This window comes from Oncorhynchus nerka, linkage group LG14 (genome assembly GCF_034236695.1).
Source record: "Oncorhynchus nerka isolate Pitt River linkage group LG14, Oner_Uvic_2.0, whole genome shotgun sequence".
Taxonomy (NCBI): domain Eukaryota; kingdom Metazoa; phylum Chordata; class Actinopteri; order Salmoniformes; family Salmonidae; genus Oncorhynchus; species Oncorhynchus nerka.
This window is the reverse complement of record NC_088409.1, coordinates 56,029,740-56,055,210: the sequence shown is the minus strand read 5'-3', so window position 1 is coordinate 56,055,210 and position 25,471 is coordinate 56,029,740. Positions and strand designations below refer to the sequence as shown.

At 43.0% G+C, this 25,471-nt stretch overlaps 1 protein-coding gene, 2 non-coding genes and 1 pseudogene across 4 annotated transcripts; 3 read left to right on the top strand and 1 right to left on the bottom strand.

Moving 5' to 3' along the window:
* The first annotated feature begins 1,827 nt into the window (after nt 1–1,827).
* On the top strand, nt 1,828–1,914 carry trnastop-uca (transfer RNA opal suppressor (anticodon UCA)). Its single transcript has one exon. It is a non-coding gene; the product is annotated as a tRNA-Sec (tRNA).
* A 567-nt stretch (nt 1,915–2,481) lies between these two features.
* Nucleotides 2,482–2,568, top strand: trnastop-uca (transfer RNA opal suppressor (anticodon UCA)). The gene has a single exon. It is a non-coding gene; the product is annotated as a tRNA-Sec (tRNA).
* A 428-nt stretch (nt 2,569–2,996) lies between these two features.
* Nucleotides 2,997–5,115, top strand: LOC115142131 (large ribosomal subunit protein bL28m-like; annotated as a pseudogene).
* Nucleotides 5,116–16,273: 11,158 nt separating this feature from the next.
* LOC115141523 (transcription factor RelB-like) lies at nt 16,274–25,388 on the bottom strand. 2 transcript variants are annotated; one of them, XM_029680463.2, is made up of 11 exons: nt 25,040–25,388; nt 24,509–24,520; nt 24,092–24,279; nt 22,054–22,386; nt 21,136–21,302; nt 20,819–20,910; nt 20,544–20,675; nt 20,257–20,361; nt 19,813–20,028; nt 19,578–19,649; nt 16,274–18,096 (listed from the first exon to the last, which is right to left on the bottom strand). In XM_029680463.2, the coding sequence occupies exons 1-11, from the start codon at nt 25,071–25,073 to the stop codon at nt 17,603–17,605; spliced, it is 1,845 nt and encodes a 614-aa protein (XP_029536323.1). In that variant the 5' UTR covers nt 25,074–25,388; the 3' UTR covers nt 16,274–17,602. The 2 variants fall into 2 exon arrangements, with proteins under 2 accessions (XP_029536323.1, XP_029536325.1); XM_029680465.2 differs by lacking the exons at nt 24,092–24,279; nt 24,509–24,520; nt 25,040–25,388 and adding an exon at nt 22,966–23,284.
* Nucleotides 25,389–25,471: the final 83 nt, after the last annotated feature.

Sequence of the window (25,471 nt, the reverse complement as noted above, 5' to 3'; positions counted from 1 at the left end):
TTGCACCTGTACATCTATAGCCCATCTATAAATAGCCCAAACAACTACCTCTTCCCCTACTGTATTTATTTATTTTGCTCCTTTGCACCCCAGTAGTTCTACTTTGCACACTCATCTACTGTCAAATCTACCATTCCAGTGTTTTAATTGCTATATTGTATTTACATTGCCACCATGGCCTATTTATTACCTTTACCTCCCTTATCTCACCTCATTTGCTCACATTGTATATAGACTTATTTTTCTACTGTATTATTGACTGTATGTTTGTTTTACTCCATGTGTAACTCTGTGTTGTTATATGTGTCGAACTGCTTTGCTTTATCTTGGCCAGGCCGCAGTTGTAAATGAGAACTTGTTCTCAACTTGCCTAAATAAACGTAGGAAAAAAATAAAAAATGTATTTAAAAAATAAATAGTATTAGGCATTCTAAACGACTATAGGAAATGACTATTGGGAAAAATAACTGGCTCTGTAGATACAAAGAACAGAGCTTTTAAACCCTACTGGGAAGGGAGGGAGTTGTAACCCTACCGGGAAGGAAGGGAGCTCTGACCCTACCAGGAAGGATGGGAAATGGACAACTAGGTCAGGGGAAACATCAGGGGTGACTTCTGGCAGGTCCCCTGAGGCAGGGTCTGGAGGTTGCAGAACCCTCGGACCGGAAATAGCACGGTTCTTACAGGTGGGGCTCCAGGCTTGGGACCGGCAGGTCTCACCTGGCTGTGACTGGAGAGGCCTGAACGTCTGGGCTGTACTTGACGTCCGCTGTATACTTATAACTGATTGGTTTGGTTCTGTCCTCTATCGTGCTGTCTGGTTAGAACATGATGTTGAGGCCCATCACTGTGCTCTTGATAGTCACCACCACACAGTTTCCTTTGAAGATGTTCATATGATTTTGGTCATCCGAATTACTTGGAATCTTATTGTTGTGGGAATTTAGATCCACGCACAACATTCAAACAACATTCAAACAATCAGGTTACTGTCAACAATAAAAGGTCCTCAGAAACATGTGATATATGAACCCATAAATAAGAGTCCTGCTCTTCCTACCATAGAGAAGCTGATTACATCGCCGACTGTAATGCATTTTGTCATAATTTCTCTTTATAATGGGCAATTCTACCCTCAGTGTCCTGCCAACCATATAGAGTAAATAGGCCCAAAAATACAGTATTTTGCCTAAGACACCTCACTACAGAGATAATAAGATAAGATAATTAGGTGGGTGCTTACATTTGTCCTATTTCACACATGTAAAAGTGCATGTGTGAATTGGAAATGATTTTTTTTGGATATCCCACTCCCCCTGAAACCACAGGAGGTTGGTGACACCTTAATTGGGGAGGGCAGGCTTGTGGTAACGGCTGAAGCGGAATCAGGGGAATGGTATCAAATAAATCAAACACATGGTTTCCATGTACTCCGTTGCATACATTATTATGAGCTGTACTGTTCTCAGCAGTCTCCTGTGCCTTAGACACACTCTGAGAATGGAGTCAGAGCCAGGGACCAGCCATTATTTGATGGTGACCCTGGAGACACACTATAAAAACTCCACCATTTTGTTTTCAACCAGCCAATCAAATCTTAGCAATTTTGCATTCTTTCGAAAAATCCTCCCTTATTAACAACATACTTTATTTCTGTGTTTCTTTCATTATACAGTCAGTAAAATTCCTACGATTTTCACTGTATGAAAACGTACATTCCTTATACTAAATGGTACAGCTGCTTTTACCGCAACATGTTGTCACCGGTACTGAAACACTTATGTATACGGTTAGGTATAAATACGCAATGAGAACTCTTCATAAAATCCCCGGATGAGCCTTGGTGGTCCGGGGTGCAGGCTTCAAACTTGGAGCTGCTTAGCGGCAGAGTGGTTCAATTCTACCTTCCGGGCGTGATTTATCAACATTCAAATGTATGGACTTTGATCACCAATGATGTTCTTACAAATTCGCTGATATTATATACTACGCAGCAAAACAGAGGTACCTGGAGGTAAATATAGTGTCACAAATTGTGGATGGACCGGGACCTATAACAATGACATCTTCACATTGACAGGTCCTACTGAGTTTTATTGTGCGGTGTTGTAGGATCCAAGTAATGACCTACATCCTACCACATTTTAAGCAATGAGTGCACACATTCCCCCCACGTTGACCCTGGATATACCCTGGATACACACTAGAAAAACTCCACCCCTTTTGTTGTCAACCAGCCAATCAAATCTTAGAAATTTTGCATTATTTCTAAAAGCCCTCCCTTTAACAACATACTTCGTTAAATTTCTGTGTTTCTTTCATTATACAGTCACTAAAATGCTTGCGATTTTCATTGTAGGAAAACGTACATTCCTTATACTAAATAGTACGGCTGTTTTTACCACAACATTTTGTCACCGACACTGAAACAGTTATGTACACCATCAGGTATATATAGGCACTGCGAACTCTCATTCAAGTGCCCGGATGAGCCTCGGTGGTCCGGGGTGCAGGCTTCAAACCTGTAGCTGCTTAGCGGCAGAGTGGTTCAATTCCACCTTTCGTGCGTAATTTATAAATGCTCAAAATACATGGACTTTGATCACCAATGCTTGAACACATTCGCTGGTTTATATACTACGCAGCAAAAAACAACAGTCCAAGTCTGTTCCTGAAGATATATATGTTATTTTATAGTTGTATTAGTTGTATTTCAACAGTCACGCTGTCTGGTACATTTATTTGGGTATTGATGATGAGAGGTAGTTTAGTGGTTAGGGCGTTGTGTCAGTTGCCGGTGGTTCAAATCTCCGACAAGGTGAAATATCTGTCAACGTGTCCTTGAACAGGGCATTTAAGACTAATTGCTACTATAAATTGCTCTGGATTACAGTGTTTTATAAAATGATTATTGCGTCACTCAAAACAGTAAAAAAAAATCTGGTGCAGCGCGACGCAAATTATATGCATCCTTCAAACGAACAAGACCGGAAGCACATAATGACTGCCAAACCCGATAAACCAATCATCGCATCGCCGTTTTTTTTCTTAACCAAGCAATCAATGTCCTTGTTGGAGTAGGCGGAAATGTTGCATGTCCTTGTTTTTGTAACGTGGAGAGATATAAACGGCATCTGATGGTGTAGTTGGTCGTTTATCCAATTCAAAGGTAAAGTTGCCGTTTGAACTGAGTAGAGACTAGTATTTGGCAACAAATTAGAAATTATATTATAAATAGCTTCATAGCTGTCCTATCCAGCTACTGTAGCTAGTTTAGTGAAACCGAACGTGCGGCATTGTTGCTGCTGGGTTGTCTGGAGGTCAACAGCGAGCATCTAGCTAACGTTAGTGAGCTACACCGACTCTTCCATATTCATATTTAAATAGCTATTTCACTTTACCTTGCTGTTGTCTAACAATGAGTTTAACAAAAGCACAATTAAATGTAACGAGATTTAATTTAACAAATAAGTAAAGGAATTGCAAATAAGACTACTCTTGGTCCAATTATATTTTTGTTTTCCCAGCTAGGCATGCGTCAATACCAACCCAGTGACCATGCCTCACCACAAGTACCTCTCAAAGATCTGGGAAGCCCTTAAACTGAAGCAGGGGATCTATGCCTTCCTCCCCAAACACTACCTCTGCTCTCTGGAGGAGACCACGCAGGCCACCCCGGTCCACTGGAAGGCCCTGGGAGTCAAATACAGGGCCAACCCCAAAACAGGGCACAAGGAGCGGGTCCAAGACATCCCCATTTACTACCCCCTGAGTCCCAGGACGGCCTATGGGGAGATGAAGGATGGATATCAGGCTTCAGATATGCAAACAATGACAAAGTGAGTACTATGAAGGGCATTAATGAATATCATGAGCATTTGTTGTGTTCCCCGTATTCACAGTCACACTTTATTCTATATCTGAGCATGTATCCTAACATTGTCTATCTCTTCAGCTCTCCACCAGGCTGGAAAGAGTCTGGAAGCCACAGCTGTTCACCAGAGAGCTGTACAGTGAGATCCTCAACCACAAGCTCACCATCACTGTCACGGCTCGCACCCTAGACCTCATTGATGCCGCCTACGGCTTTGACTATTACATCCTGAGGGTGAGAGAGAGGAGTCTGCATGTTGCCGTCTTTAGCTATAGTGTGTGGATACATGTCAATTGTCCAACGTGCTGTGTTATGAGAAGATGGCACAGTGTGGGTTTCATCATCCAATGACTCGCTTGATTCTCCTCCAGACACCAAAGGAGGACCTGAATGGACCTGAGGCGGGGCCATGCTCCTGAGGCTGGCCTTTAAAGACATCCAGCTCTACTCTACCCAGAGGACCCTGTCAAGAGGGAGAGGATCTACACCAAGCACAAGGTCGGTTCATTATGTTTTGGACCATGACGGTTTGAAATTCCAACACACTTTTGTCTTGAGCTTTCACCAAGCTGCTATAGGAGATGACGCAACAACCGTTCATAAAGTCAGTGAAAGTGCTGCACAAAGTTTATAGATGACGTAATGAGGTCTCCCTCATCTCTTTCCCTCGCATTCTGTCCTCGCCCCTCTTCCATTGCCCCCCAGCAGGAGTTTGAGATCCCCGCAGAGGAGGCTGAGTGGGTTGGCCTGAGTGTGGATGAGGCCGTGGAGGAACAGAGACAACTGGAGCACAAGGTAACTGCATCGTTTCGGACATATGGTGTCCCACAGTAATCACCCTGCCAGGGTAAAAATGCACGGGTGATATTGACTGATTTTTAGATTGTATCTGCTCGTGCCCATAATCTCTCTAACGGGACTCTATTGTTTTGTTTCCCAGGAGCCGGTGGCTTTGTTCAAGAGCTGTGTGGAGAACCCGGCGAAGGTGCTGGCCATCCAGAAGCTCTCTGAACCACAGCTGGTGGAGGAAAAAGTAAGGGCCATTTTTCTGAGGAGCACTGAGGTCACTTCCTGTTGATGGTGACACTTGGGGACACTTGGTGGTCACTTGGTCCCATTGAAAGACACTTGTTTATTCAGGTTCTATTTTTCAGCAGCTGATTCATCTGGGTTGTTACCTTGTAAATATTCCCCATTCAGTGCTATATCATTTGTCTCAGGAATAAAATATTCATTTTTAATCTGTTTTTATTGGCAAATTCTTAAAGTTAGTGTTGTGGTTAGTTAGGTACTGGGCTCTTGATTCCTAATCTAGACTGTCATACTCATGTTTATCCTCTAGATGGGAGTGATTACCACTTTTTCAGTATCATTTTAAGAAAGATAGAAGACAGCCATGGGCCTCTTTTATCAAAGGTGCGTGCACACAAAAAAATACTCTAAACCTTGCGTGTGCCCGTTTTTCCACAAAGGTTGGTATTTCTCAATTTTGAAGTTTATGGGAAAGTGTGCGTATCGCACATACAGCTCAGACCAAATGCGGAAAACTCATTTATTTGAATGCATTCAAATAGCTAGGTATCCCATTTCCCCATGCGTATGCACAACCTCTAGTGGTTGAACAATTGTATTGCAAGCAAATGTTGTTATTTTGGGGGTGTTTGATGCATGGGTATTATAGTAATGGTAGGCTACTAAAACATTTAATGTAGGCCTAATGATAAATATGATGAATAAGATCAGAGAGCAGCATGAATCCTCATATTTATTTTGCTTTTATTATATAACTTAGGCCTAAATCATCATCATCATTTGCAGGACGTCTCTCCATTTCTGTCATGACTGGTTTATTCCTGCTACACAACAAATAGGTTATTCCACGAAAACAGTGCCCTGTGATATTTTAAGTGGAAATTGTGCACCAATATTTAATTTTATAAAATGAATGCCCTTTTAGTAAAGATCACATGGAGAAGTCAATAAATCAAATCTTTATATAAAAAGGCTTGCTAAAGTGACAAAATTCAGCATTTTGACATGTCAATCCCGAAATGTCTCCCTAGTTTCTCCATCCTTGTAAAGCGTTACTTATTTTGTTTCTTTGACATTAATTTCTGAAGATTATCATTCAGTGACTCTTTTACGTCTCTCCCTCATTTTAAGGTCAAGTGTTAACTGAACACTTTTTTTACTGAACACTTATTTTTTATATAATGAAACAATTCCTTTTTAAAGTATTTTTTCCAAAATAAATATCCAATAGTCAAATCATAGTGTAAAAGCAGGTGAGTTGATTCTACTCTTTTTGGCCATTTTGTGCTGGAAAACTGAATGGGTTGAGCATCCAACATTTTTGTGAAGCTTGCCACTCCCTGTTGCGCACAAGCTTCCATTCCCCCTGCCACAAGGGAATTTATGGCTGATTTTAAGAAGAAATCGGCAACCCTGTCACTTTATTTGGCACTTACTATAGTTATTTTTTATATATAACCACTTGAAGTTGAACATATACTCTTTAAGACGATGTTAAAATGAGCTCAAATCAAGTTTGTTTTTAAACAAGTCACACTTCTCAAAAGACACTGAATTGGTAGAACGACCCAAATATTAGGCTACCATTTATCCATCGCTCATTCAATAGCCAAGCATGCTCTGAAGTAAATAGACCAATAGCCCTGTTTAATATATTTGATGGTGTTGCTGTGCGATAGGAGCGCAACATCATAGCCTATATAATCTCAGAGCCTATACCAGGGCAGGAGATAGAAACACAATCATGTGTTGATAAACTAATAATTCATATACTGAACTAAATATAACGCAACATGTAAAGTGTTGGTCCCATGTTTTATGAGTTCAAATAAAAGATCCCAGAAATGTTCCATACGCCCAAGAAGCTTATTTGTGCACACATTTATTTACATCCCTATTAGTGAGCATTTCTCCTTTGCCAAAATAATCCATCCACCAGACATATCAAGAAGATTATTAAACAGTATGATCATTACACAGGTGCACCTTGTGCTGGGGACAATAAAAGGCCACTCTAAAATGTACAGATGTGTCACATTGAGGGAGCGCGCAATTGGCATTCTGACTGCAGGAATGTCCACCAGAGCTGTTGCCAGAGAATTTCATGTTAATTTCTCTACCATAAGCTGCCTCCAATTTCATTTGAAAGAATTTGGCAGTACGCTCAACCATCCTCACAACTGCAGACCGAGTGTAACCACGCCAGCCCAGGACCTCCACATCTGCCTTCTTCACCTGCAGGATCGTCTTGAGACCAGCCACCAAAACCAAGTATTTCTGTCTAATAAAGCCCTTTTGTGTGGAAAAACGAATTCTGATTGGCTGGGCTCCCCAGTGGGTGGACCTGGTTCCCAAGTGGGTGGGCCTATGCCCAGTCATGTGAAATCCATTGATTAGGGCATAATACATTTAAATTGACTGATTTTCTTATGACCTGTAACTCAGTAAAATCGTTAATTGTTGTATGTTGCGTTTATATTTTTGTACATTATATTTTGCATAGAAGTGTGGGCTGCAGCACTTTTAAATTGTTTAAATATTGCAGAATATGCGGACAGTATTTGGCACTCGCTGTAGGCGGCATGCATTTGGTTTGAAAAAGTAACTTCAGAACATTACCCTTCTGCCCACACCTTTCCAGAAATGTGCTAAGATTGGCCATTGCGCTTTCTTTTAGAGACCGTCAGGGACCAGCTCCAAAATCTCAATCATACAGCAAAAGTTTTTGTTACCATAAAAGGTGAATGACGTTTTCCAGACATGGTTGTAATGCTGGTTCACGAGCACACACATATACTGAACAAAAATATAAACATGTAAAGTGTTGGTCCCATGTTTCATGAGCTGAAATGAAAGATCCCAGAAAATGTCATAAGTATTCAAACCGGAGTCAAAACTTTGTAGAAGCACCTTTGAGTCGTCTTGGGTATGTCCGTTTCAGCTTTGCACATCTGGATTTGGGGATTTTCTTCCATTCTATATTTTCTCAAGCACTGTTAAAGTAGATGGGGAGCGGAGGTGAGCAGAAATGTTCAAGTCTTTCTACAGATTTTCAATGGGATTCAAGTCTGGGCTTTGGCCGGGCCACTCAAGGACTGTCACATTCTTGTTCTGAAGCCATTCCAGCTTTGCTTTGGCTGTATGCTTGTGGTAATTGTCCTGTTGGAATGTAAATCGTCGCCCCCAGTCTAAGGTCATTTTCACACTGAAGCAGGTTTGCATCAAGGATTTGCTTGTATTTGGCCCTGTTCATTGTTCCCTCTATCCTTACCAGTCTCTTAGCATGATGTTGCCACCACCATGCTTCACTGTAGGGATGGTGTTAGATGAGTGATTAGCTGAGCCTGGTTTTCTCCAGACATAGCGCTTTGCATTCAGGCCAAATAATAACATTTTTGTCTCATCAAACCATGTTATGTTCTTATGTTCTGTCTTTCATGTGCCTTTTTGCAAACTCCAGGTATGTTGTCATGTGTCTTTTCTCAGGAGTGGTTTGTTTCGATCTGGCCACTCTCCCATAAACCTCAGATTAGTGTACTGTAGAAACTGTTGTCCTTCTGGCAGGTTTTCCCATCTCAGCCAAGGAACTATGTAGTTCTGTCTCCTCCCAGATCAAGGTCCTTCTTGCCCGGGTTGCTCACTTTGGTCGGACGGCCAGCTCTAGGCAGAGTCTAGGTAGTTCCATATTTTTCCCATTGACGGAGACCACTGCTCTTGGATACTTTCAATACCCAAGAAATGTCGGAGATCTATGGATAGTTCCTTGGATTTCATGGTGTAGTTTCTGCTCTGACATGCATCCCTATCAACCGTGGGACCTTATATAGAAAGGTGTGTTTCTTTCTAAATCACGTACAAACAATTAAATTGGCCACAGCTAGACTCCAATCAAGTTGTAATGACATCTCAAGGATGATCATAGGAAGGCACCTGAGCTCAATTTGGAGTGTCATAACAGAGGGTTGTGAGTATTTATGTACATTTGATATTTCTGTATTTCATTTTTTTTTATTAAAAAAATAAGTAACTTCATCGTTAATGGGGTATTGTTTGCAGATGGGTGATATTTAAAAATAAAATAAAAATCTGTCTGTAAGACATTCTGGCTGTAACACAACAAAATGTGGAGTAAGTCAAGGGATATGAATACTTTCTGAAGGCTCTGTATGTTCCATGCGACAGTTTGATAAATTCCAATAATAATTTGTTGCACAGGCAAAGCCTAGAATCTCCACCTATGCCATAATTCTGGACGAAATGTACACGCCGTTGATAAATGGGGCCCCAGGTCGTCATCATGATTTTAGTCTCAACACAACAGGCAATAGCCTAGAATAATTGAATCTTAAATAAGCTTATTTACATTTTGAATATAACGCAGCTGTGTAAATGTCCCACTCTCTGTTTGTGCTTCTTGGAAGATTACAAGGACTATAAGGCAAGATGGAGTTCATCCACACACTCCTTAACTCACTTAAATGTAATGAAGACCACATACACCCGTGTCTATGAAATTCCCTTATATGGTACACAACTATATTATTGAAAAAGAAGTTGCTTGGCTCTTCAGTAAACACTGTGTTTTTTGTTGTTGTGTGGCTTTCGCTTTCGACAACTTCAGTGTGCCTGCACATATCCTGCTGTAACTGTTTCCATGACCAAATAGTGTGTGTTTAGGCGGGGAAACCCTGTTAGTTGGGGGACTCCCGTGGGTGTTGTAACCTAGCAACCGAGTAGGACTTCTCAACAATTACCTGTCTAAAGATTCATCCTCAACTTATAAGGACAGGCGATGTTGTATGCCAAAGGCTGGAATTACCCTCACTCTAAATCTAAAAGGCCCATACCTTTTTTTAAAACCTGTCTTTATGCCATTACGCAGGCAGAGTCTTCGATGAGGATTGCACAGTATGCAAACTAAGCATTAAACAGTGAAATTTACCATGCGTGGATCATCGTTCAGGGAAGATGCCTCATTTGCTGTGTGATCAGGGCCTTAAATTATTTCATTGTAAAGATAGTGAATGGAATGACAGTGTAGTATACTATAGATTTGAATATGGACAAGTGACATGATCGGATCATTGTGACTTGAGACTTAGCTTCTCAACGACTTTGAATTTGACCAGATGTGGTAATTGCTTTGTTCCATTCCGTCATGATTGTATGGGTATGTATGTATATTTTGTCATTGACTGACAAGTGGGTCGGGTCGGCGGGCGAGGTTTATTTACTTGGTGAACCTTTTCTGGATTGAAATCAAACAGTCATCAGGAGATGACATACACTGAGTATACAAAATGTTAAGGACAGCTGCTCTTTCCATGACATGACCAGGTGAATCCAGGTGAAAACTATGATCCCTTATTGATGTCACTTGTTAAATCTACTTCAGTCAGTGTAGATGAAGAGGAGGAGACAGGTTAAAGAAGGATTTTTAAGCCTTGAGACAATTGAGATATGGGATTGTGTGTGTGTGTCATTCACAGGGTGAATGAGCAAGACAAAAGATTTAAGTGCCTTTGGTAATAGGTGCCACGCGCACTGGTTTGAGTCAAGAACTGCAACACGGCTGGGTTTTTCACATTCAATAGTTTCCTTTGTGTGTCAAGAAATGTCCACCACCCAAAGGACATCCTGCCAACTTAACACACCTGTGGGAAGCAATGGAGTGAACATGGGCCAGCATCGCTATAGGGAGGGGGCAACTCAATATTAGGAAGGTGTTCCTAATGTTTTGTATTCACACTTTCCCCTTTTGCAGGTATTCCCAAACTGGGGTATATATATTCCCCCAGGGATACGCGCAATGCCTTCGGGGGTACACCAAATAATAATATGATTCACATTAAGAAAAACAGTCCATTTATATTTTCTAACGGGGCTATACATTTGGGTGAGGTTTTTTTCTCGCCTGGGTAGCCTCGTTTCACTGCCAAAAATAAAATTTAACTGTCTAGTGTTCAGCGAAATAACAATACAATGTCAAATACAGGTAGCCTCGTCAAATAGTTAACATCCAATCGCATTAACCGTTACTCTTTCGCGGGAATTCCACTAAACAGTCCGTATGTAGCCAAACGTAGCTGCTGCTTATGTTGGTATCTGTACTGATGGTGCAAAAGCCATGACAGGGAGACATAGTGGAGTGGTAACGCGCGTGCAAGCAGTTGCCCCCGACACCACTTGGGTACACTGCAGCATCCACCGAGAGGCTCTTGCTGCCAAGGGAATGCCTGACAGCTTGAAAGACGTTTTGGACACTACAGTGAAAATGGTTCACTTTGTTAAAGCAAGGCCCCTGACCTCTCGTGTATTTTCTGTGCTATGCAATGATATGGGCAGCGACCATGTAACGCTTTTTACAACCTACAGAAGTGTGCTGGTTATCAAAGGGCAAAGTACTGACACGTTTTTTTTTACTGACCATCATTTTCACTTGTCTGATCGCTTGCATGGTGACTAGTTTCTCACACGACTGGCCTACCTGAATGATCTGAATCTAGGATTACAGGGACTCTCCGCCACTATATTCAATGTGCGGGACAAAATTGAGGCAATGATTAAGAAGTTGGAGCCCCTCTCTGTCTGCATTAACAAGGACAACACACGTCTTTCCATCATTGTATGATTTTTTTGTGTGCAAATGAACTCAAGCTTATGGATAATGTCAAAAATGATATAGCGAAGCACCTGGGTTTGTTGGGTGCGCAATTACGGAGGTACGTTCCTGAAACGGATGACACAAACAACTGGATTCGTTATCCCTTTCATGCCCTGCCTTAAGTCCACTTACCGATATCTGAACAAGTGAGCCTCATTGAAATTGCAACAAGTGGTTCTGTGAAAATTGAATTTAATCATAAGCCACTGCCAGATTTCTGGATTGGGCTGCATGCAGAGTATCCTGCCTTGGCAAATCTCACTGTTAAGACACTGATGCCCTTTGCAACCACATACCTATGTGAGAGTGGATTCTCGGCCCTCACTAGCTTGAAACTAAATGTGGAAAATGATTTAAGACGGAACTCAACATTGCAGAGTTATGTGCATCCTTTCAAGCATACCCTTCTCATTAACCTGTGGTGAGTTATTCACAATTTTCGATGAACAAATAAGGTTTCATATGTAAGCTGGCTAAATAAAGAGCAAACTGATTGATTATTATATTATTATTTGTGCCCTGGTCCTATAAGAGCTCTATGTCACTTCCCACATGCCAGGTTGTGACAAAAACTCACACTCATTCTTATGTTTAATAAATGTATCGTATAGTGTGTGTGTGGCAGGCTTACAATGAATGCAAAAAACAATATTTGAGAGTGTGCTGATCCTGGTGCTAGAGGGGGTACACGCAGCTGGAGGTTGAATGTTTGAAGGGGTATGGGGACTATAAAAAGTTTGGGAACCACTGCCCTATTGTAAGCATTGTGGTTCAGGAGGTGACAACACTATCAGCTAAATTCAGATAGCATCTTGTTTGCTAATTGTTTCCACACTAAGATCAGCCAGTCAGCCTACAAGGCCAGGATTCCCTTGAATCCCCCAGAGAAACAGCTATGAAGGCCATCTCTAAACCACAACATCCTCTGCACACAAAGTACACATCACACTAGTACATATTTTCACCTTAGGCTGCATTTAGACAAGCAGCCCAATTCTGATATTTTTTCCACTAATTGGTCTTTTGATCAATCAGATCAGTTATTTTGCAAATAACTGGGCAAAAGATCAGAATTGGGCTGCCTGTGTAGATGCAGGCTTTGTGACTGCTTGTGTTAATGTCGCCCATGATAAATTACAGCTGAGTCCCACTGTGTATAGGGCCATCAACATTCAATGCTCCCAAACCAGGGCTGGGTAGGTTACTTTGTAAATATAATCTGTTCCAGTTACTTGTCCAAAATTGTAATCCGTTACTTTTTGATTACCTGAACTCAGTAACGTAATCTTATTAATTTTTTAGATTACTTTCCCCTTAAGAGGCATTAGAAGACAAAAAAGATCCATCAAATGGCATTTGTTGTGTCATCATATGGGTCTCTGACTTGTGGTCAGACTCACTCAGGTGGAACAAACTTGCGCTTTTTTTCAATGCTGAATTGAATGTCATTGAGAAAAAAGAAAGGTGTCAATGTATTTTTCCCGTAAATATCCTTTGGGAACCACTAGGAAGCAGTAGCGAGTCTGCTTAAATGGAGTGCTAGGAAAACTGCCTAGTCATACTGTACCACTACCAGGCCTCAGCCTGGTTCATCCTTATATAACAAACTTCCCTCCTGTATTTCTGTTATGTGGTAATTAAGTTTTATCCTTTATCATGATTGAAATGATTTAATCATTCCACATTTAGGACAATCTAGTTTTAATTCATTCTAAAGTGCCTTCGGAAAGTATTCAGACCCCTTGACTTTTCCCCATTTTCTTTTACCTTACAGCCTTGATTTATAATTGATTAAATAAAAACAAATCTTCAGCAATCTACACACAATACTCCATAATGACAAAGCGAAAACAGATTTTTTTAAATTAAAAACCTTTTTACATAAGTATTCAGACGCTTTGCTATGACACTCGAAAATGAGCTCAGGTACATCCTGTTTCCATTCATCATCCTTGAGATGTTTCTACAACTTGATTGGAGTCCACCTGTGGTAAATTCAATTGATTGGACATGATTTGGAAAGGCACACACCTGCCTATATAAGGTTCCACAGTTGACAGTCCATGTCAGAGCAAAAGCCAAGCCGAAGGAATTGTCCGTAGAGCTCCGAGACAGGATTGTGTTGAGGCACAGATCTGGGGAAGGGTACCAAAAAATGTCTGCAGCCTTGAAGGTCCACAAGAACACAGTGGTCTCCATCATTCTTAAATGGAAGAAGTTTGGAACCACCAAGACTCTTCCTAGAGCTGGCCGCCTGGCTAAACTGAGCAATCAGGGGATAAGGTCCTTGGTCACGGAGGTGACCAAGAACCCGATGGTCGCTAAGACCATGAGAAACAAGATTCTCTGGTTTGATGAAACCAAGTTTGAATTCTTTGGCCTGAATGCCAAGCTTCACGTGTGGAGGAAACCTCGCACCATCCCTACGGTAAAAGCATGGTGGTCGCAGCTTCGTGCTGGGGGGGATGTTTTTCAGCGGCAGGGACTGGGAGACTAGTCAGGATCAAGGCACAGATGAACGGAGAAAAGTACAGAGATATCCTTGATGAAAACCTGCTCCTGAGCCCTCAGCACCTCAGACTGGGGCGAAGGTTCACCTTCCAACAAGACAACGACCCTAAGCACACAGACATGACAACGCAGGAGTGGCTTCGGGACAAGTCTCTGAATGTCCTTGAGCTTTGCTTGCTTCAACAAAGTAGGCTACTGAGTGAAGGGTCTGAATAGCTGTGTAAATGTGATATTTCATTTTTCCCCTCCATTTTAAATAAACCTGTTTTTGCTTTGTCATTATGGGGTATTGTGTGTAGATTGACGAGGGGAGAAAAACTATGTAATCAATTTTAGAATAAGGCTGTAACGTAACAAAATGTGGAAAAAGTCAAGGCGTCTGAATACTTTCCGAATATGTCACAGAGATTCAATATGTCTCACACACACAGGTTGTTTTTAGCACCAGAGAAGGTGGCGAGAGGAGAGGTAAGACGTTGACTTTGTTATGTCACACATTCTCATTTGCGTTCAACCACATTTGCAGAACGTAAAGTCAGTAACGTGTCAGTAAGATATATCGATGGTTTGAGGAGGTGGAGGATTGTTGTATGGCCACATAGGACATTTTGGGTGTGTAATGTTAACCTTTTAGCTTTCACCTCTACTATAAAAAGGTTATCTCTGGAATGAGGAGGTATGACTCTTAGCTCAGTGCAATGGTATGTAGGCCTACTTGTGTGAACACACACGTCTGCTTTCCTATGACTAATCCGTATATTAGGAAAAAGCTCTTCTGCATGAATTCATGGGAATTTTTCGTGTTTCAAAATCCCAAAGTTTATTTCTGGGCAAGTATGCAAATTCTTCTGAAGCTGCTGAGCTAGTTTTAAAGTGAATTCAGACCAAAACTCGTGGGCATATACAGTAGGCCCGTAGAAATAAAACCATTTAATGAGTGTGTATACTTTAGTCAAGTATGAAATGCACTATATAGTAAAGTAGGAAATGTGTATAGATTTACCTCTAGTAATACTCATCAGTGTGTAACTAACTGTGTACATACGGTAATTCAACTTTTGGTTGCGAGCCCAGCGTGGAGTTTCCCTGTGGCTTTATGCAACGCTATTTCCAGTGTTGGTGAACAGTGAAAAGCACAGTGTGAGATACACCTGCTCAGACTGGGCCTTATTGAGCTTATTAAATGAATCTATGTCATCATATCGTTCACCATGGACCTGTGAAGAGAGATCCATTCAGGTTTGTGCCGTTTAGCAGATAACAGAGTGGTGTGATTTGTGCCTCTCTAGTGGAACATTTGCTGCCATACAGTAGCCTTTCACTGGGTTGCGTTCAGTATGCATAAAAAAAACGGAACAAACCCCTAAATTTCTCCTGTAAGAACATATGAAAAAATGGTTATTGTTTGTACTTGAACTGCTACCTTGCGTGGGATTTTACAGTGGCCTTATAACTTCCCATAATGCTCCTCTGACTAAGCAAAAACTCTGAACACAAAGAGATTAAACTTTTATGTTTTAATAAATACATCCAAATAGAAATGCTTCCAAATAAAGTTTCAGCAGCACTACACAGAAGGTGTATGGGAGAATGAGTCATCGTTGATGCAGTGACTCACAGGTGGTGTAATCTCATCAGGCAAAAAGCCATATCCAATGGCATTGGAGGACAAAGTGAAGCGCCTCGTCAGAGCTCTTCCCCAGAAACTGATGGGCTAACAAAAGAGCATCTATGCTTTTACATGAGATAAAACACCAGTTACTAACAACACAAACCATATATTTCTGTGTTGTACACTTATTGTCAAGTCAGGGCCCATGTACAAGACTGTGTTGTGTTGGTGAGGTTAGGGGAAGTCACGTAGTTTTTGGATTAAATGTGAGTGAGGCTTTTAGGAATGTGAGTGGGCTGGACTATGACCCGGCAACAAAAGCTGTGGCAGCTAAAAATAGGATGGCATTAAAAGCGGCAGTGCCTGAACACAAAGACGAACCCAGGAGGACAGACACTCGTCTGGCTCACCGTTCTCCCACAGCCTCCTTTCCCTCTGCCTTTCATTCAGTCCCTCTCTCTTTTTCTCTCTCCTTTGTCATTGGCCAGTTAGGTTTTTACAAAATGAATAAAGCTATCATGTAATTAATATTAAATTGGCCTATATGGCCAACAACAAAACCCACTTGATGTGACCAGAGTTTACGATGAAGACTTGGAATCATTTTATTTTTTGAAATACTAAATGACAAGAATCAAAACACTACAGGGTGAAGGGTGGAGTCTGGCATACAGTGTACAATGAAGCTGTGAATCTGAACATACACAGAACATAATCTGAACATGTTTAACACTAGGAACAGATGGACAGCGCATTGGACTATGGTCCTTTCTACTGTACATGGAGATTGGTTATTACAATGAACAGAGTCAACAGGTGAGCCAGAGGTTAAAACTAATGTCAACATTCAAAAACTACAGATACCAGTCAAAAGAAAGGAACTTTTGACGATACAACTTTGACTATACAACAAAGAATATATCACATATGGAAAGTGAAAAATAAAACAGCATTTGTGGTTGGTCCCTTTTTATTTAACAATTTCTCCACAGAGGGTTAGTTTTCAAGTTGTCTTGCGCCAACAATTAAATGCTTAGGGCTCGATTCAATGTGTAGTGCTGAAGATCCTTGCTATAGTGCGATGAAAATGTAACGGCAAAGTATGCCGCATTCGCAGAGACTGCATTCCTGGTAAATGGTGCATGTGTCGGCGCTATAGCGCTGAACATCCGCGATACGGATTGAATCGAGCCCTTTTGTTGTGCTTTCCTTCAGTTGAACCCTCAAAATCAGGGATCTCCTGCAGGTCCTGGTGGTAGTCTGCCTCAGTCACAATATATACACAGTAAGGATGGAGCCTGACAAGGAAAACTGACATGGCAGACAAGGGTTGAGTTTGTGTGTCCGTTTTGTATTTGGTCACCACAGGTAGTAATGACAATGGGTAGGTAGGAATCGTTCTTAACACCCATGGTTAGCCTAGTGGAAGGGCAACTCGCCTCCACCAGTATCACTCTGGTCCCCGGAGGAGCTAAAGCTACATGTCTTCCGTGAGTGCTGATCACAGCTATTAGCCTTAGGCTAACGTTAGCAGCATGGTGAAGGCAGCACAGTACACTCAGAGACTTGGGTCCGGGCAGACATTTTGAAACGTATCCTTTTAGGGTGTGGTAGTGGTCGTGTGTGGGAAGGGGGGGGGGGGGTCTGGATTATAGCCTCATCCTGCGAGGCCTTTGGGGGCAAGGGGTAACCACAACGTTAAGGTACAAGGTGCTTCCGCTACTGCTATTACCTGTGTGTGTTCAAACTCTCATACTGTACTTTATTTGGGTGAGATGACTGTCACAGGGCAGAGTTAGGACTTTACACACCCTACACTTCTGGTTTGAGGAGCAACACAACAAAAGCCCCTTAACGTTCAGGGGCTACATTCGCGCCACATTCAGTCTTAAGGGGTTACGTTTCGTCCTCATAGGTCCCCCTCTGTCTTTACCTGGACCAAATCACACCCCTCGTTATCACACTGGCCCTGGTCCTGAGGGGCGGAGCCGCGGATTAACATTGGGAGGAGGTCCATCGGAGAGGCCTGATTCTCGTTGACCAGCTGGTTGAACTGCAGGTCGTTATAGTAGCCCAAGTCCTGTCCAGACCCACCCTGGTTGAAGTTAAAGTTCATGTCCATGACGCCTGGGGTGAAGTTGGAGTTGAGCTCCTGGCCAAAGCCAAGGAGGGCAGGGTCACTGAACAGAATTCGAGAGAGCATACTGATGTCGTCTGGGCTCATGTCCTCATTGAAGAAGTTGTCCTCCTGGAGGTCAGTGTAGTGGATCTCCCCCATGGTGGAGGCCCCAGACTGGGCAGGAGGATGCAACTCTTCTGGGACCAGCTGGCTCTCTGCCGGGGGGAAGGTGAACGGCTCGAATGGCTGAGAGGTGGAGGCTCCTGCTGCAGCCACATTTTGAACTGTGGGCGATAGAAAGGACTTACAGTGTATTCGGAAAGTATTCAGACCACTTGACTTTTTCCAGATTTTGTTACGTTACAGTCCTATTCTAAAATGGATGCAATTATATTGTTTCCTCATCAATCTCCAGACAATACCCCATAATGTCAAAGCAAAAACAGGTTTTTAGAATCTTTTGCAAATGTATAAAATAATGAAATATTACATAAGCATTCAGACCCTTTACTCAGTACTTTGTTAAAGCACCTTTGGCAGCGATTACATCCTTGAGTCTTTGTGGGTATGACGCTACAAGCTTGGCACACCTGTTTTTGCAGAGTTTCTCCCATTGTTCTCTGCAGATCCTCTCAAGCTCTGTCAGGTTGGATGGGGAGCGTCGCTGCACAGCTATTATCAGGTCTCTCCAGAGATGTATGATCGGGCTCAAGTCCAGGCTCTGGCTGGGCCCCTCAAGGACATTCAGAGAATTGTCCCAAAGCCACTCCTGTGTTGTCTTCAAATCACATTTTATTTGGCTCTGTGCTTAGAGTTGTTGTCCTGTTGGAAGGTGAACCTTCGCCCCAGTCTGAGGTCTTGAGCACTCTGGAGCAGGTTTTCATCAAGGATCTCTCTATACTTTGCTCCGCTCATCTTTCCCTCGATCCTGAATAGTCTCCCAGTCTCTGCCACTGAAAAACATCCCCACAGCATGATGCTGCCACCACCATGCTTCAAGGATGGTGCCAGGTTTCCTCCAGATGTGACGCTTGGCATTCAGGCCAAAGGGTTCGATCTTGGTTTCACCAGACCAGAGAATCTTGAGTTTTGCATATTTCTTCCATTTACGAATGATGGAGGCCATTTTGTTCTTGGAGACTTTTTCAATGCTGCAGACATTTTTGGTACCCTTCACCCAGATCGTGTCTCGGAGCTCTATGGACAATTCCTTCGACCGCATGGCTTGGTTTTTACTCTGACATGCACTGTCAACTGTGGGACCTTATATAGACAGGTGTGTGCTTTTCCAAAGCATGTCCAATCAATTGAATTTACCACAGGTAGACTCCAATCAAGTTGTAGAATCATCTCAAAGATGATCAATGGAAACAGGGTGCACCTGAGCTCAATTTCGAGTCTCATAGCAAAGGGTCTTAATACTTATGTAAGTAAATAAGGTATTTCTGTTTTTTATTTGTAATACATTTGCTAAACTTTCTAAAAACCTGTTTTCGCTTTGTCATTATGGGGTATTGTGTGTAAATTGATGAGAAAAACAACAACAATTGAAGGCTGTAATGTAACAAAATGTGGAAAAAGTTAAGGGCTCTGAATATAAGAACACCTTATTGACACTCAAATGTACAGTCATTTGTTTCGGAGAGGGTCCTGTGTAAAGCAGCTGTTATTGTTCTCGCTTTCATTTTCTTTTTTTACTTTCTGTCCTGCAATTAGGTGCAGAAGTTTAAGCTGGAAAGAGAAAGAGCCCGAGGCCAATCCTCACCTGCCACACAGGACCTCTCTGTGAAGCCGATGTCCGACTTTATCTTCCTCTTCCGCTTCACTTCATATGGATCTGAACACGGCATCAAAACAGAAAAAAAGATCTTTCATCCCTCTGTTTGAATAGCTCTTGTCTCTATAATGTTATATTATTGCACAATACATAAAATGTTATAACACAGCATTATGATATCATATATATATATATATAAATAACATTCATAAGTTGTATCAACCTGTGTTGTCGGGCTGGTAGGTAAACGTGACGGGGTCACTGTCCATGTGGTCCGAGAGACGACGCAGGAGGACATTTACTTCCACTTCCCCCCCCACGTCCTGTTCCTGGTAGGACGGGGTCTTGAACACGATAGCGATCTGCCGGTGGACGTCCGTCTGGGCAAACTCCGCCTTGGCCTCCCAAGACCCCCTCTTGAAGATGATCTCTATGTCATCTGAGCGGGAAACACACACACACACACACACACCAATCAGCTTGTATAGTCCTGCAGGCTGTATGACTTCAACCGTGTATTTCCAGAGAGGTGTCATTACACATCATGTGCCACTTCCATCGAGTTGTTTAAAAACAGGATTTTGCCTTCACCCTTTAATTTGCTAGATATCAGCGCGCTCAACACAGTGTTTCTATGTTACAGCTTGGGAGTCTGGCTGCATCTCACCTTTCTGGACTTTGTCGCAGAGCATGTAGATCTCAGTCTTGCCGGTGCATGGCCCTTTAACAATGTTCAGACGGTTGATCTTCAACTCAGATGTTGTGGTCGCCTCTGTAAACACACACACACACACACACACTGAGCACCTGCTAGATGGTTCAGGAAGGAAGTACATTTACATAGCTGTTGTGTGACGGTACTGGTTCGTATCACGTTTGAAGACTATTGTAAAAGCAGTCATGCGCAGGTGTCCGTGTCATGAGGATGTTTGGGGGGGGGGGGGGTGATCTTACTCTTGTCATAGACGGGGTTGGACACTATGGGGTTCAGGAAGTCCTTATTTCCATCCTCCCACTCCAGCTCACACTGGAAACAGAGCCGCACCACGTTCATGTCCATGTCCTCAATGCTTTTAGAGTGGCCCGCTGGGAGGACAGAGGAGATGATATTACCCTACGGCTAATGAAAATACAACTTTCTTGTACAATGATATTGGGTTTATGTAATTGGGTAAGTTCTGTGTGCACTTGCGATGTGCTTTGTGTGCGCGTGTCAGGGCTCTACTCACTTTTAAAGGGGTCGATCTTCTGATTCCGTCTCTTCTCGAGTGAGGCATCCAGCTCCTTCCGCCTGACACACTGGATGCCCAGGTTAGCGAAACTGCAAGATGCACACAAAACATGGTCGGTTACAAACCATTCAAAACAGACATGTTTACACTAACCTAGTTTACACTAACCTAGTGCACTTTCCTGGCAAAGCACTCCCAAAGAGGTGAAGAATGAACGAGAAAGAAATAGGATATGGGCCTCTGGTGGACAAAGGGAGAAAATGCACTTGTCACGAAAAGAGAGCGATGAATAGAGGAGAGAAAGAGAGGGGCACCTGTGACGTCGGTTGCTGTGAGGGTTTAAGCAGATGACACAGATTCCGGTACCGTCAGCACAGTCTTTACCCACAAGGCAGTGGGGGTGTGGGCGGTACGGGTAGTCTTTGGTCACCAGGGAAACAGTGACCATCACTTTTTTTATGTTCTGAATGGGACCCTGGAGCTGAAAGAGGGAGGAGAAGGGAAAGAGGGAGGAGAGGGGAAAGAGTGTGAAGACGAGAAAGAAATGGGGAGAGAAAGCGGGGGAGAGGGACAAAGAAAGAGGAGGGGGAGAGAGATATGCATCAATCAAACCGTCTTTCTTCCTCCAACGCAAGTGAGAGCATGATTAAAACTGAATAAATGTGCAGTGATTAACCAAAACTCTCCCTTTCAACTGTCAAACTTCACACTTGCTGGTAGTGTTAATCTTAGAGGGATGCGGTCTGAATTGTAGTATGTGGGTGCGAATCAACAGTGTTTAAAGGGGGGGGGGGTAATCCCCTTAGTTTGAACCACACAAAGATGTGGATTTGTGGGGTACTTTCTATTTCAGTTACATGTAATTCCTCCCCCTTCCCGTCTGCCCCTGCTCCTTACACTAGCAAGGCTCTACATGTTGAGGGCAGCCAAACCAACAAGGGGAGAAACACCTTTATTCTGGGATAGATGGTACATTCCGTTAACCCCCTTCCACTTCCCACACAAACATACAAATCCAGTGCAAGTTAGGGATGACATTGGGAACACAATTTGCAGTAAACAAATATAAGGACTAGGTTCTATATTAATGAGACATTAAATGGTCACGATGAAAGATGTCCCTTATCACAAGAGTAAGGGCATTAACTGTGACTTCGCTAAGTTGTTTTAAATGAAAGTGTTTCCAATCAACTTCCAATAAATACAAACTACAATATGGATCTATTGGGTACCTCTATAGCAGGCAGGGTCTTGGTGGAGTCTCCACTGGAGGCCCCTAGGATGCTCCCGGCCGAGCGGCCCTCACACTCATAACGGAATCTCATGCCTCTCTCTTTGGGCTGCTCCACCACAGCCAGGGTGGGCCTCTCCAGGATCTGCTCCAGCAGATCTGTGTCTGTCTGGGCCTGTCGAGAGGGACTATCTGGCCCCCTGGAAGTCCCTGAACCAGAGGACCCCCGTCCTCGTCGGTTTGAGCCCGAGTGAGAGACCCCACGAGTGGGGTGAGGTGCTGCCATACCTCTGGTGCTAGAGGGGTGCTGGGGCTGAGGGAAGAAGCAGGGCGGCTGCGGAGAGACATCGTTTAAAGTCAGTGGCCATGTTTAAAAATCCATGTAAAGAACACAGCAGACAACAAACAGTTAACTTTGCATCCAAAACATCATCATGACGGTACTGAGAGTGAAATGGTGAGAGCGTTTTCAAAGATAACCTGCATTGTTATTGTTTATCTACATATCCCCTCTCGGTACACCACTTTCTATGTCCTCATTTGACACATTCTGTTGCCATGCCCCCCTTTCAACCGTTAAACTAGAGAGCACCCCTTCCGTTTTTGGTTAACCCCTCTATACTTCCGTCTCCCTTCCACCCTTTCAGGCTGCTGAGATACGTGACTGTTCTTCATCCTTCATGCCTCCATCTCTCTAGCTCTGTCCGTCTGCACATTTCTTCTAGGTTCTCTTGCACGTCAAAATGGTATACTTATATACATTTTTTTTTTAAACGGCCTGTGGTCATTACAGACAGACACAATCTCTCTCACACACACTTTGCCCTTCACTCTCCAAGTTCAACTACATACCTTCTAATTAACAGCCCGTTTAAAGAATCCCTAGAGACCAGCAACAGGAAAAACTACTCACCAAAAACAAACCGGAACAAAGAAAAAAAGCTGACCGACTTAAGGGATCGCCTTCTCCCTTTGTTTTTACAAGCTGCCCTACAACTCAAGTCTGTCTAAACAAACCGCCAGAAGTTGAGCAAAAAGAGGTGCGTGTGAGATCATTGTGCTCCACCGCAAAGTAGCGTCTACAGGCGGAGTATGTGTGCGAGTGTGTAAGAGTAATAGTGTTGGCATGCCTTAGAGCCTCTACACAAAAGCAACTAGGATCGAGCCGGGAGGCGCATGTTCAGGAAACAGGAAGTTGACATAATCTACAGCAGATCGACCAATTAGAAAAGCAGAAAAGCCTCCGAATGTGAACTTCCACCCTGAAAGGGTTGGGTCCAGGAAGGAAGGGAACTCAAAACGAAAGTAGGAATCAGATGACACTCTTTCTCTCCTTTTTCTGCCACCTCCCCCACGAGATGCCACAACATGCAGATGGGGGTGTGTCAACTCAGCTCACAGTCTCTCTCAAGGCACCGCTTTGACTCACAGACGTACACAGACCACAATTGTCTCATTGTGAGTTCCAGACTAATGAAGAACAGCAACCCAAGGCATGACAACAAGGTAATCAAGGCCGCCTTAGAAGTCAAAGCACCAGTGAATTGAGTCACCATGCTTATCCATGGAAACTGTGAGTAGTTGAGTTTCACTTATCCCTGAGGTGTGTCTGTCTGCCTTGGTTCCCACAACTAGCCCACGAGGAAGCAATAGCACACGTCCCAGATAAGACTAGACCTTAGCTGTTTTCTTGACTTTATCTCCCAGCTATTACAACAAACTGAGATACCAAGCCCTGACAGTGTGAACTGATGCGACCACAAAGAGTACCCGAGTGTCTGCAGAAACAAATCAAATCACTAACTAACCACCACACAACAACTGCAAGTTTTGAGCTGGTGTGTAGGCCATCTGTGAACCCCAGGAAGAGTAGCTGCTGCTTTTTCGACAGCTAATGGGGAACCTAATGAAATGTCAACCCCTCCATTTTTCTGTTGAACTCTATGAATCAATGGCCTAACAAAGACTATCACCCTTGTAGAAATGTATCATTTATTGAATATATTTTCGTATTGGATCCTGAAAGGCCTGGTACTCACCCTGGAGGTCGTGCCCCTTGGCACCAGTACTGGGGGCGTTGAGGAGGGGATCTGCCTGGGCATGGCCCTGTGGTTCTGGGCCTGGGGGTCAGAGTCTACGGGGGGATGAGGAGGTCTGGGGAGGCAGAAACGAGACTGGGCCTGACAGGGAAACTCTCGGTCTGCAGAGATCACCTCCTGAATGATGTCTAAAAAGAGTAGAGGGAGTGGGATGAGGGAGACTGCAAACACACTGATGGGGGGCCTCCAAACATTGAGCTGGTGGGTTGGCCATCTGAGTGTGATCCTGTATGTGTACAGTACCAGCTACATCAAACCATGAGCATGATGCACAGGCACGTACGTAGACTATATGACTACTAGTCATTTAATTTTTTTTTAAAGTAACTATACATTAATAACAAATAGCCTACTCACCCAAGTCATTTGCTGTTGTACAAAGCGGGAGAAAAAAAAGTGAGTTAACTCATTAATGATTACTTTGTGACAGGCAAGACTATATACATGTATGACAGTGATTGTAATAGTGTAAGTATAACAGTAATAGTGTGCAATGTAATAGTATAGGTTTAACAGGTAGCCTAAGACTAGTGTCTAAGACTAACGTCTCTGAAGTGGGTGTTGACCCTTCTACTCAACTGTCAGTCACGTTGGGGAAGACAGAATGACAACACAAACTGTCAAATGAATAGCATGGGCAGTGTGTGCCGTTTGAAAAGCATGGGAGTGTGTGCCGTTTACACTATAGGATCTCTTGTCTAGGCCCCTGCAGTCTGTCCACTTTTTGACACAGACCCGTGACAATGCGTTTACACTACAAGTAGATAAATTATTTATGAAAATTATACTATACTGTTCGTGCGAATGTGAATGACTTGTGACAACACACAGATACCGTTGATGCATAACTCAGATTCCGTTTATTTAAAAGAAAGAAAAGACACTTACTTGCAGTGCAGTTTTGAACACTCATGTTTCTCATGGCACGTTACGACGTTTGTCCTGGAGCTGAAAACCTTGTTCGAGTATAAAATAAAAAACAGACACAAACACAATTCCGCCCTATTTCCCCTGACCGATCATTTCGTGGCCATGGTAGGCTACTGCAATCAAATATTGTCCTCTCTTCGCTCTCGTACTTCGATATGGTTCAATTGGCCTTTCGTTGTTAAAAAGCATACAAATTCTACATCTCCTGCATGCGATGAGCTAGTGCATATGTTATGGCTAAAATGAGTCGCCTCACGAGCGCCCTGTTCGAGTGTGCGTTTAGTTCCGCACTTGTTGGATGGATTTGACTGGCTGTTCGGTTGGGTGGAAATCCCCTTACATCACTGCTTGGGAAACCCCCAGAGGCAGTGTTGTGCGGGCAGTAGCCAT

Coding starts and splice junctions, on each gene's coding strand:
- LOC115141523 (XM_029680463.2), bottom strand. CDS start 25,073: ATGAGAAACATGAGTGTTCAAAACTGCACTGCAA. Junction 22,387..24,091: donor CAAGGGGCACGACCTCCAGG/GTGAGTACCAGG, acceptor GTCTCTCCGCAG/CCGCCCTGCTTCTTCCCTCA. Junction 20,911..21,135: donor CACAGCAACCGACGTCACAG/GTGCCCCTCTCT, acceptor TGCATCTTGCAG/TTTCGCTAACCTGGGCATCC.